At 40.3% G+C, this 13,682-nt stretch overlaps 1 protein-coding gene across 1 annotated transcript in view; it reads left to right on the forward strand.

Annotated features, from left to right (window-relative positions):
• antxr1a (ANTXR cell adhesion molecule 1a) overlaps positions 1–13,682 on the forward strand; it is a 35,068-nt gene that overhangs the window by 5,947 nt on the left and 15,439 nt on the right. Inside the window, exons 2-10 of the mRNA XM_018744124.2 lie at positions 5,160–5,231; positions 5,985–6,056; positions 7,219–7,300; positions 7,482–7,515; positions 7,889–7,968; positions 8,649–8,717; positions 9,057–9,137; positions 10,795–10,855; positions 12,120–12,218. Of these exons, the coding sequence (XP_018599640.1) occupies positions 5,160–5,231; positions 5,985–6,056; positions 7,219–7,300; positions 7,482–7,515; positions 7,889–7,968; positions 8,649–8,717; positions 9,057–9,137; positions 10,795–10,855; positions 12,120–12,218 (650 nt within the window). The remainder of the gene's footprint in view (positions 1–5,159; positions 5,232–5,984; positions 6,057–7,218; positions 7,301–7,481; positions 7,516–7,888; positions 7,969–8,648; positions 8,718–9,056; positions 9,138–10,794; positions 10,856–12,119; positions 12,219–13,682) is intronic.

The following is a 13,682-nucleotide window of genomic DNA, read 5'->3' on the forward strand; positions in this document are numbered from 1 at the left end:
GTTTAACACCGCAGTCAAAATAGGTATTTTGATGTCCTGCAACACTAGTGACTCATTCGAGTTTTTGAAATTGAGTTTTTGCTTGGGCAGAGGAAAGGTTTGGGGGCTTTATTTTGGGAAATGATACCTTACAGTAAGACGCTATATATATCTGTGTCAGCACTCTCCATTGGATGGACTGTCTGCTTGGCCATATCTGTAGCTATGCATTATGTATTAATGATGAAGGTGTCATACGTATGATTCATTATAAATAAAAATACGATGGCGCTTTTTCATACAACATACAATGTGAGCTTTCATACAATGTTGTAAATCTTGCTATTGATCACTAACACTCAGAAACACCAGACACAATCCACAAACGGTGCAGAAATAAATTAAATTAAGGTGGTCTTGCTTTTCTTTTCTGTTTGGTGCCAACTAACCACTGTTTTTCTGCAACAGAAAAAAAAATTAGAAAATAGAATGGTGAAAAATACAGCTAAAGTAATTAAATAACCTGGAAAATGTTTGTATCTTAGAATAATTTTTACTGAAATGAGCCAACGTACTTTAAATCAATTACATTTACATTTACATGTATTCATTTAGCAGACACCTTTTGTCCAAAGCGATGTACATCTCAGCAAAAGTACAATTTATGCATTACATTAAGAGAAGGAGACATAGCTGCAGACATGAAAGTCTCAAGCAAACCTAGTTTGTTCCCTACCACTTGCTGTACCGAGGTTCATCGTTCGAGTAGGTGCATGTAACACAGGATAGACAAATCCCAATACCCTCCCACCAATTTTTTTTTTTTTAAATATTATAAGATACACAAATAAGCAAGTACAATGCCAGCCAGAGTAGTAGCTGAATAAAGGTTGTATCTGGGGATGCTCATGGAGTTACGATGCGTGAACAGTTACCCGTAAATGAGCTGGAGAGATCTTGGGTGAAGTGGATCCGGAAAAGGTGAGTTTTCAGACCCTTCTTGAATATAGACAGAGTTTCAGCAGTTCTGAGTGAGAGGGGAAAGTCATTCCACCACAACGGAGCTAGAAACAAGAATCTCCGTGCTTTACCTTTTGTGCACAGGACCACCAAGCGAGCAAAAGTAGACGAGCGAAGGGGCCTGGCTGGGGTGTAGCGGTTGATTAAGTCTTGTAAATAGCTGGGAGCAGTTCTGTTGCTGCATTTGTACACAGTAACCAAGGTTTTGAATTTGATTCGGGCAGCTATAGGAAGCCAGTACAGAGAAATGAGTAGAGGAGATATATGGGAGCGCTTTGGCAAATCAAACACAACTCGTGCAGCAGCATTCTGTAGAAGCTGCAGAGGTTTGATGGCATTAGCAGGAAGGCCACACAGAAGAGAGTGCAGTAATCCAGATGGGAAGGCACCATAGCCTGGACAAGTAGTTGGGTGGAGTCAGTAGTGAGGTAGGGATGGATCCTACGAATATTATGCAGGATGTATCTGCAGGACCGGGTTGTGGCTCCGATATGTTGAGAGAATGACAGACTCGCATCAATTGTTACTCCCAGACTCTTAGCAAAGGAGCTAGGCGAAATGAGTGAGTTGTCCAGTTAAAACATCATTTTGCGTTGCCTGAGATTACCATGAATAACTTGGATAGGCATTTTAAGAAATAATGGTTTAATGCTGCTGAATTTGAAAATGGTCACAGAAATGTTAAAAATTAGTCGGGATTTAAGTGGATTTAACTGGACTGAACAGTGTTCAATCAGGAAAGGTTTGTAGAGGCTTTTAAAACTGCAGTCTAATTTCCTGCGTTTCATGGCCTGCACTTCTGGCCACTGGAATATAAACACTTAACTTGCCTAGTTTTGGCAATCCAAACCTTTGGCCACTTCATGCTGTGGGAAGTTGGCTGTATTTCCAGAGAAAATGTATATCTCAAAATCTTTAACAACTGTGCTGTTCTTGAACATTTACAGCCGTGGGAAACAAAAAAAAAATTAAGCAATATTGCTGGTTTCCTAGATTGGACCTCTCAGATAGAGAGCACCCAACTGCCACCCTTGAAAATTGTCCAACAATGTGATCACAAACAGCTCTGGTGTTGTTCTGAGTCTGTGCCAAATCACTAGCGTACTGTAATAATAAAGAAATAATTACTGATGTCTTGAACAGAAAAAGGGATTTCATTGCCATTTCTCACAATGATCATTTGCAGATCCATGGAGATTAGCTTTGAAGGGACACATTTTGTTACACTGAAAACAGTCTGGGTTATAGACAACAACTGGATCAGTGTCAGCCAGTCAAGACCTGCCCTGCGTGGCACTCATTGGGAGGCTCCTTTCTGCGTGATGTAGAAAAGAGCATTGATTTTTTTTGTTTCAGAGTTTGTCAACTCAGCAAGTATTCTGAGTAAAAGTAACTGATTAAATGTTAGACTGTTGTAACTTCAGTCGTTAGAGACTGACATATTTATTTTTCTTAAATTTCTGCCTTCATCAAGGCATAAACAGTAATTTCCTTTATGGAACATTTTGGTCAAGTCTTTTCTTACGGACGTCACTGTCCTAGTGGTGGCAGGATGATGATCTTGACGTGCTATGAGAGCTAATGCTTGGATTTTTGAAGACCATTTTAAGCCGAAAATTAAACATAAAATCAGAATCCCAACAGTGATATAATGTGCACAAATTTTAGGCAAGGAAATAGCACCTTCTAATGAACAGCAGAAATTACACAGTCATACAGTAGTGTGGGGATATACAAAGAAGCAGACTGTAAAAATAGCATAACCTTAATTCCTCTTACACTTTGAAATTTAGACAAAATCATCTATTTCATGTAGCTTGATTATAATAATAATATTGTAGGAAAAAAGCACACTTATGCAACTGCTCAGCGAAGTCGGCAGATAAATATTTGGACAAAAACTTCCAAGAAAGAGGAATAAAAGTGACAGTTGGCCACAGTTGCTCTTAGGTATGGGCATCATGTGCTTTCCATCTGTGTTCTCTTAGTTTAGTTAAATCCAATAATGGTGCCCAACTGTCAGTATATATCAGTTAGCCTCTCTATATTGGCACAACCCTTGAAAGTTTATACAAATACGAATAAATAAACAAATACAATGCGTGATGTTTGTTGAAAGGTGTTTTTTTCAAGACAGTTTCCCTAAATACTTTAATAGCCATTATAGTGAATTATGTCCAGCGTTTCCTGTCCAAGGCTGTCACATGCTGAAGCTGATGTAATGGAGCTCTAGGCAAAAAACAATCTGTCCCTTTTGCAACAGGTTTACCAGGAAAGAGGATAAATGCGGTTTTTGGAAGGAAGTTTACAACACGGATAGCATTGCAGAGATAACTGTTGGCAGAGGGAGCTGATATTCGTCCAGAAGGCTTGGAAGATCCTCTCCCCGTCTACCAGCAGATAAAGAAATCAGTGACACAGTAGTCCTCCTTCACATCAAATCCCAGACCATGACAGAGACAAAGAGGCTGTAGAAAAGTGCTGGCAGTGTTGGATATGCCTAGAACCGAAGCAAAATGCCGCTTTAGTGGAGCACTGCGTCATCTTCTTGGTCCTTCCATCTGAGATGTGGGGACAGAATATTTATAGAAGGACACAGTAGGGTAGGTCTTGCAAACATTACTGCATCCTCTGCTATGCTACTTTGCTATTTAGTCACACATATAAAAACATGCAATCACAATTCCCCTTTCAGATCTTTGACCGAAGTATGAGGATATATTGGTTTGACACTGATATGCATACTGTATATTTGTATCTGTAAAGTTGACTAAACCTTTGACAATGAATGGTCAAGTCCATATCCTGTTATCATAGCAACTGAATGAAATTGATAGCATGTTCCAGCAAGTTGAAGTTTAACCTCTAGGCCCCATAAGAGATTCTTGACCTCGATGAGGTCTGTAAACATTGGTGCTTATGGTGATATACTGTAGGTGTAGCTGAAGAAAGAAGAATAAGCACCTACACAGAAAAGAAAGCAAAAAGGCTTGAATGTACATATTAGACCATGTATCAACCACAGGACTACTTTAGTTCCCTTTCCAGGCCTCATAGTTACCCCACCCCTCAGTTACAAGTTCCAGGCACTATGCAGTTACCTTGAAACCCATGATACATTGTCAAGTCAAGTTTACTGCCATGTGTACAGTATGTAGTACAGGTTTACGTTGCATAATAAAATTCTTACTTGCTTGTCTCACACAGACTGTAAAAGTTTCAAATTCGAGAAAGACAATAAATATACAGAAAATTAATACAACCATTCAATGGACAATAAATATAGCACTAAAACATTTTCAGTATTGAGTAAATATACATGTATACAGAACATACACCAGGATGTTAAACATCAACTAGACACTGTACTTATTAAAAGGTCTCCATTCAGTTTTGGCTTTTCAGTTAACACTTACCTAGGAGTATCTAAGAAAATATTGGATTATTATTTATCTCTCTACTGGGTGAGAATACAGACTTGTCTAGGGATACACACATTTTACATTAATGTGATTACTGGCTATATGGATAATGCAATCACAGCCTTGCCATGGCAACAACTGGTGTTTTAATAAAAATATATGGTGGAAAAATTATTGAGCTGATTATCTTCTGAATAGAAATACAGTAGAGTCTGAGATTTTTTCCTCATGATGTTTGGAATAGAAATGAAATGTGTGTCATGAGTACAGTACATTTAAAATCAGACTCAGACTGATATGGGTGCCCCCAACTAAGAAATGTCAACAGAAGAAAGCAGATCTGGGTGAAACAGCATGCCAAATGTGGAATGCAGTGCTGAGCAGTGTCAGATTCAAAATTTTGATTTCAACCATCTGCTACTTATTTCGATTGCCACTGCTCAACCGCTATGCCTTCGATGGTTCATTAAAGAAAACAAATGGCACTTGTGTGATGTTTCTGTTCAACATTTCCATCTGTGAATTCTGAATTCTGAAAAAGTAAAAGTACTACCTCAATGAGGCAGACAAAAGAAAGATTTTGCTTTTGTACCTGTGTACAGCACCGTTGCAGAATTCATCGCTGACTTTTTCACCCATTTGCTTGAATGTCGATGTTTTCCTTCAGGTTCTCATTCTCCTCCCACTCTTTGCTTTTTTCCAATGCCTCTAAAGACTGAAAGTCACTTTTTGTTGCAGATCCGGAAGTGTCCAGCACCATTGGACTGAGATTTACCACTTTGTTGAACATCTGGCTCATAAATTCATAAGGTAAAATAAAACAGTATGTCACAGTCGAACTCTGATATTAAATATGAGTCCTACTGTACATGTGATACATGGTTTCTATGGGCAAGTCACATGGGCATACAGGCTTTAATTTTGGAGAAGATGATGACCGGTGGAAGTTTCTCATAGCTAAAATTAAACAAATTTCTGAAAGCCTATAGTAATACAATTTAAAAAAACTGAAATAATGCATAAGACAGAGTGAGCATTTAACTTTGACCATGAAGTATATCTCAGATTAACTAGAATGGCCCATATGTTGTTCATGGTTAGGGTTAGGGTTAGGGTTAAGGATAGGGTTGACTCCTGTTCAGTCCGTGTGGAGTCTGCATGTTCTCCCACTGTTCATGCTTTATAAATCTGGGTGCTCCAGTGTCCTTCCATGTGTTGCCGGTGAACTGGGGAATCTAAATTGTTGTTTGTGTGTGTGAGACTGAGCGAGTGTGTTACCTCTGTTTAAATGTGTGAATGACTGTAGGGAGTTCAGTGTAGCGTGGGTACCAGTGTACTCTGCCGCAGACAAAAGTTTCAGGTACTGCTTAATTATCATTGCACATCACTTTGGAGGAAAGCGTATGCTAAATAAATTAATGTAAATGTAGTCTCTTTGTTCTGTTTTTTGTTTGTTTGTTTCCTTTTTCTTCTGCTCGACACAAAACGCAAGTTTTACTGCAGCAGACTTCCGAATGACACACTGACCCTTCTCTTTGTGATGTGCACTCTTCGCCCCCATAGCCCACAGCTGCGAATGTCCTTCATCGTGTTTTCTACAGAGGGAAAGATCCTTATGAGGCTGACTGAAGACAGGTAAGGGAAAAATGTCCCAAACACACTAGTTAATGGCAGAAGCAGCGGTGCGTTTGTGTCTAAGTCACAGCTCCTGACTAAAGACAGCAGAGAGCTGGTAGTGTAGTGGGTAGAGCTACTGCCTTTAGACCCAAATGTTACAGATTTGAGCCTCACCTCTAGCTGTAGTACCCTTGAGCAAGGTGCTCCAGTGAAACTACCCAGCTGTATAACTGGGTAAATAACTGTGATCTCAACACTGTAAGAGGCTTTGGAGAGAAGTGTCAGATAAATGTAAAGAGGGAAAGCCTTTTGTCTACCTTCTTCTATTTGTCAAATGGCTACAGGAGCTCCTGTGTTCTACGAGCATTTGTCAGAACAACCGTTAGCTATATTATCCACTTATCGAAAACAGTGGAGGTCAACAGTTATAATTTTTCAGTGTAACAGTACAGCAACAGGAAGAGACATTTATTTATGCAGAAAGTAGCAGGAAGAAATATTTATACTGCAAGTAGATTTCTTAAATGAGAACATTTTTTTGATGAGATGAGATGAAATGAGAACACTTTTAACATCTAAGGTCCTTATAACATCTACCCGGATATGTGTCAGGGCCTGGTAACCAGAGTCAATGTAGGTTGCACCAAAAGACATCAGCCCTTAAGTTTAGGGTATAACAACATCCAGATGGTCTCCATCTAGAACCTTCACTTTCCTGGCTCCTCATCACCAGCAACACAGCCAAGAGCAACATTATAGCTCACCCTCCAGAGCTTAGACTGCCATAGGACCAGCATGCAGTCAGCCCCCCGCAGACTCTATGCTGGCTCTTTTTCCTGCGTGTTGGGGCACATCAACCTTCAACAGGTCTTTTTTTCATAGGGAAAGGTATTGCTCCCTTTGGTGCTGCTGTCTTTACACCAATACCCCAGATACATGAAAATGTATTTTCTGCCTACAAAACTGACATATTTATACATCTGGACCTTTCATTCAGAGCATTCAGGTTAGGTAGTGGGCTCTAAGGAACAAAGCAAACATACTGGATTCTACATGCTAACAGGACCTCTATCTACAGGGACTTAAATGTGTCAGTTGAGTTTCTTAGCTTGTAGCAAATGTGAGACATCACCTTAACTGGGCAAATCCTCTCCTGTTGCCTGTGTGTTTGTATGACCAGAGAGAAGATTCGGAAGGGCCTGGAGGAGCTGAAGAGAGTACTGCCAGGAGGGGACACGTTCATGCACGAGGGCATCCTGAGGGTGAGCTGCCCACCGTAGCATAGCTAGCGCTTTCAGCCACCACCCCTCTGACCTCTGCCCCCACAACCAAGGCTGCATGGAGCCAAGTGAGAGGTCTCTGCAGGGTAGGCTCCCGTCCTCCATTCTGATGGCAGTTCAATAGGTGCCTCTTCTGTCATAAAGTCTTGTTTGTCTCTTTCAGGCTAGTGAGCAGATATACCATGGGAACACAGAAGGTGAGGTTCTTAGGTTTCTCAGGCAATTCAGGGCCTCATTGAGGTGCTTCTGTCATTTTGCATAGATTTTATGTCTAACCATTTATATGATGCATACTTTTATTTCTTGAATCTTGTGGATAATAAACCGGTGTCATGGTACAACAAAAGGACCGTTCATGGTTCTTGAATGTGTAGCCTTTTCATCACAAGTTCTTTAACTACTCTTCAGCTAGGAATCCCAGTTTTGAATTCTTGCTGTTTTTCTGTTTAATTATATTTTTAATATAAAGTTGGGTGGTCTAAACAGTATTTGTGCAACAGCATTTGACACAACAGGGTCAGATTTTGGATCAACGTGCATATATGGTGATAGCTCTATTTCTGTGGCTAGGGTACCGCACCGCAAGTGTCATCATCGCTCTTACAGATGGGGAGCTACACGAAGAACTCGTTTTCTATGCAGAGAGAGAGGTGAGTGATAGATTGAGACAGAATGTGAAGAGGGCCTTCTGAAATGAAATGCACAAGGAAAGGAAAGTACAAAAGGGGGCCCATATCACTTTCACCCCATTCTCACCCCATTCAAATACTTCTCAGTTAAAATGTATGCGTCAGCGATCCTGACACATTTATTTCTCCCCAGGATTCAAAATAATCCTTTATTTGCTAGACGTTTGGAACAGGACAGGAACGTCCAGAAATCGGACAAAATGTTCAGGTGGAGCTGTGTGAACCTAAGCTCTACCTAGAAGCCTCACTAACCTCTGGGCCGCTTTTAGTAAATTCTGTCAGCCAGTGTAGAGCCAGAAATAGATGAAATGCTCCTAACGTCTCTGTCAAGAATGAAACTGCCCCCATTGGAGTAATCCCTCTAGGAGCAGTTACTGGAACAAGTGAGTTATATGGTCTAAAGGCATTAATGGTCTTTCCTCTGACTTCCGTTATCGTTAGTCCACTTGGTTCTATTCCACTTTCAGCATCAGTTTTATTATTTAAATTGCCATCATACACAGGCCATAATTTAAATGGCTCTCTAGGAAGTCTGTTCACGTGAGTGAAACGCAGGTGGTTGAATTCAGTACTCAGCAGGTCTGCATAATTCAGTCCAGGCCTTGAGCTCTTTTTTGCTCTGTTCTTTGAAAACATGGCAGGCCAATCGCTCACGGACCCTTGGCGCCTCTGTGTACTGCGTTGGTGTGAAAGACTTCAATGAAACTCAGGTAGGAGTTAATGTATGCTTGTTCCTCTTAAAAGCTGTAACCTTAAATTTGACAAAGCGTGCTGCAGAAATATTGTAACAGTACTGTACTTCGAATTTTCTGACCCGTCACATTTTTTTAAAAAAGAAAAGGGCATTTAAGAAGAAGCACAGTTATGAAAATTGGATGCAATAATGTCTTCAGGTCATAGACCCTAATTTGTGTTTGGTTATTACAGTGAGGAGTTTTCTGTATACAGAGACCTAAGGGCAATGCTCTGCAAGTTGTGTACATCCACAGCTAAGTGCAATTGATACAAGGCCCAGGTTTTTGCCCCTAACTTGTTTCTCTTTCTCTCAGCTGGCAAAAATTGCTGACAGCAAGGATCATGTCTTTCCAGTAAATGATGGGTTTGAAGCTCTTCAAGGTATCATAGATTCGGTAAGATACTGGGGACAGTGCAAAAATAAAGGGTTAGTGGTAGCATTGCCAATCGTGGCTCTGAAGCCCATGGCATATTGGGTTGTGTTTGAATTGCATCTGTAATTAATTAATTAGCCCAGACTGAGCTGTTCACTGAATAAATGGCATTACTGAAATCATGCCAATATTAGGAAGTGTTAGTTTAGGACTAACAGTTTTAGAACAGTTTTAGGATTCGAATAAAGTCTGCAATGGTGAAAAAAGTAAAAAGGTCTAAAAGTAGAACAGTTTATTTTTCTTTTACCGTGTTAAGTTGCACAATACATACTCTTGATTTAAATTAGTGATTGTAATGAATACGTAGTACAGTTTTCAAGTTTTGTGGGCTGTGGAATTGAACGTGAGTTCAAATTCAGCTCTGCCTGTATAGAGTTTGTTTTTCCGGTGTTAGTGTGGGCTTTCACCAGTTGCTCCTGTTTCTTTCCACAGTCTAAAGACATGTGTTTCAGAAGAACTGGTGACTCTAAGTTGCGTTCAGCCCATATAGGAGTAAAAAAATGTTTTTGCCTTTCAATAGACTGACGGTTTACAGTGCTTCACACCCTATGCTTTTGGGAAATGCTCTGGACCACTGTGACCCTGCCAAGTATAAACAGCTACTGACAGCGAATGAAAGAATGAATGAATTAATGACTATATCATGTGTTTCCTTAAATGTGCAGTGTGATCAAAATCTCACCAGTTGAACTGATTATGAAATACAGATTTATGCTCCATTTGTAGAAATTTACAAATAGAGTGTAATACTGTATTTCATAAGTATTTTAGTCTGTAAGAAAAAAGTCTGTGTTGCCAGCCAAAACAAGTTATTACTTTGATAACTGATTTGTTGAAATCATAACAAGTTCTTTTAAACATGCTGCTTGCACATGCCTTGGAAATTAACTGGGGCCTGGAAATGTCTAAGGTGTCATCTAGGAGGACAGTCACTGCTGGGGATTGAGTCGGTTAAAGAATTGAGTCGGTAACATTTAGGAAAAAACAAGTAAAATTAGGCAAAAACAGATCACCCTGAATTAATTGCTCTGGAAACTGAGCTGGAAAAAACTTTTGGAAAAGCCAGTATGCTGGGAAGTCAATGGATTTTAGACACTGCATCTATGGAGAAGCTACATGTTTCCAGGTGTTGGGCTTCTTGGCTTTAGTTCAAGGCGGACTGGCCGGCAGTCATCTGGTGCCAGTTAACAGCATGTTGAAAATTCTTTGGCTGAGGCATAGAAATTGGGTACATGTAACAAATCAGTCATATTGTTCTTTAAACTCTGCATTTTCTGCTGAAGAGGTGCTGAAAAATCAATGGTCACAACAGATCAAATAACAAGAATGCAGACAGATGAATAAAAGACAACATTACATAGCAGTCTTTTGGTGGTTATGAACATTTGTGAACCTTGCAGTTTAAAGGGGAAACATATCCTTTTTAATATCTGTGATCTTTGTCATGCCTAATTTGATTTGTATTCTTCATCAAAAAAACATGTCTAAAATGTCTGTAAAAATCACTGTGCAGATTTACAAGCAGCAATGGTTGTAGCCTCAACATTATATTTCCAAATTCTGTTCGCCGAAGAGCACATTTTCACTATTGTGATCATTTTCATCCTACTTTCCTTAGATTTTAAAGAAGTCCTGCATTGAAATCCTGGCTGCTGAGCCCTCTAGTATCTGTGCAGGAGGTAAGAGATACTGATACTTGTGTTTTCGCCCTCGCGGGAAACTCTCTTTTCTATGTCTACAGACCACCAAGGCCTCATACAGCTAACCCACCTTTTAAAGAAACCCAATAGATTACACCTGAAAACAGCTGCAAAGGTAAACTGAAAAGATTCAATATTCAAAATTAATTTGCATATTGCCACAAATTTTCTGCAATTTCCACATTGCACAAGTTAAATAACTAGAGCACATGCTCTAAAGTGGCTCCTCCAATATAGATATTTATTCTAGTATATTCTGCACAGGGGGGGCTGTGGTGGTGCAGTGGGTTGGACCACATTCCTGCTCTCCGGTGGGTCTGGGGTTCGAGTCCTGCTTGGGGTGCCTTGTGACGGGCTGGCGTCCCGTCCCCGGTGTGTCTCCTCCCCCTCCGGACTTACGCCCTGTGTTACTGGGTAGGCTCCGGTTCCTCGCGACCCCGTATGGGACAAGCGGTTCTGAAAATGTGCGTGTGTGTGTGCGTGTGTGTGTGTGTGTGTGTGTGTGTGTATTCTGCACAGTATTTTTCCCATGTGGTAGTATTGTAGAGAAATTTAGTACTTTTTTACTGGGTGATTCCTTTACTGTGAAGTGTGACATGACCTCTAATGTGGAATGAAGGAAATTTTCTTGCCAAAAAGTGCCTTGAAGCATGTAAGAAACCAACAGATGTTGCAGATAACTGAGTTTTGATAGACAATTCACAGCTTTGGAAACTGCAATAAAACCTAGAATAGAAAAAGAATAACGTAAATACCAACCAAATAATTTACAATGGTATAGTGAGCTATCTCTAAAATACAAGCCCTATATCAGCCGAAAGTCAAAGCGATTGAAACAGGTGACTTAGATGTGTTTGGTGTGACTTCAAGTTCACCGGGGTACACTGCCAGCCAGTAGCAAACCATGTACAACCACAGAAATAAGTGCTTTTTCAGGTTTGGAGAGAAGGACTGTTGTGTATTTCACACTTTCTCACTGTAACACAAATTGTTTACCAACCACATTCTTGGCTTTTGTGGTTTGGGTTTTACGAAGATCCCCACTTCTCACACTGGGATCAAGACCTTCAAATCTCTTCAACCACAGGTTCATCTGTGAAAGGGTTTTAGTTTTTAATATTGTTGTTGGGCCTTGGAAGACTGGTAGGAGACTGTTGGAAAAATGCGATATTCAGAACCCAAGACAGTAAGTGGAATTTTCTCTTTTTGTAACCGCATTACTTTTTGCCTTCTCCTTCTCCAGAGTCTTTTGAGGTGGTTGTCAGAGGGAATGGCTTCCTGCATACTCGCAATGCGGAGAAAGTGCTGTGCAGCTTCCGCATCAATGACACTGTAACAATCAGTAAGTGTAAACCTACACCCTTGCCATTAGCACAAGCATTAAAGACTATTAATAAACACAAATAGAAATGAAGCTGGTAAGCGGGAGTAATGTTCGCCTGTGCAAATATTTCTCAAACGATCAAAGAAAGAGGCTCATGCAAGGCAGTTCGAAAAAGATCCAACATAAGAAACAGGAGAAGATAAGCTATAAAATGACTGCATGTTGACACTGCAGAAGTCATCCACTTCAACAAACTAGAATGCTGGGAGCGACAGATAAAGCTTATAATTGCTTTAATGATGATCCCAGGCATTTCAGTCCTCAATGAACTTCTACTATATTTGGGTTTTACCTAATCTCATATACTTGTTGTGTATTGCACTTCTATTAAATAGCATGGGAGCAAAACAGAAGAGGCAACATTTTTTCAAAAATTAAATTTAAATAAAAAAAAAACAAAAGATAATGCCACACATACAGGGCAGAGGGGAGAATAAAGTCCTTGAGGGATTTCCAAGTTTCTTGAGTCTTTACAAGCCCCCTAATACATACGAGTCCCACTCGTTCCAAGGTATACCACAGCACAGATGTGAATGCTATTGCTCTAATTGTAACCAAACGTGTAATGAATCTAATGGAAAAGCACAAAATTAGGGCAGGGTTAAAGGCCTGAGGGTCTTGCAAGTGGTATTTAACTCTCCATGTGGGATTTGCCTTTGGCAGCCAGAAGATTCATTTGTTAATTTCACCACATGGAACCTTCCTTCGAATGGTTGAAACCAAGATCCAACATAACATAATTTTAATGCTGCAAAAATGTTTAAAAAGAATTTTATAAAAGAGAAAGACCTTGTTCAACATAAAGTTTTGACCTTTTATTCAGTTGGCAAAGAGTTCAGTGGGAGATAGAGGGGCAGTGCAAAGACATGAACATTACAGTTCTCAGTGTAACAACGGTTAAAATGCAAGCAGCAACTTCCTTGAGACTGTCAAACACACAGAATTGTAAAAGTCACATGCAGAGCAAAAATACTCATTGTGCGGAACTCGTAAACAAACCCTGGTGAGATAAGCAGGAGACATGGAAACAATTTGTGGGCAGGACGTGTCTTGGGTTTCAAGCACAGTGGGCATCGGCTACATCCCGACCAACAGGGCCCTACCAGGCCTTCGGGGACTGTGAACCACCCAGTGCACAAACGCACACAAACATGCATTCCCAGTAATTGATTGAGGGCACTGAATTTCAATTAAATGAATCTCAGGAAGGAGATGTAGCATTTCGGAAAATAGCCACAATTTCAGCAACTCGGTAGTTTTCTCCGGGTAGGCTATCGGGCCCAGAAGAAGGAGCACGCTAAGAATCAAAGTATTTCTTTCATCCAAACTCGGAGCCCAGAACTACTAGTAGTCTGAGGACCCTACAGATACAGAGCCGCTTCCAGAGATCTTGTGGCCGACACTGTACATAAAGTAGTTTAA

Source organism: Scleropages formosus, chromosome 12 (genome assembly GCF_900964775.1).
Source record: "Scleropages formosus chromosome 12, fSclFor1.1, whole genome shotgun sequence".
NCBI lineage: Eukaryota > Metazoa > Chordata > Actinopteri > Osteoglossiformes > Osteoglossidae > Scleropages > Scleropages formosus.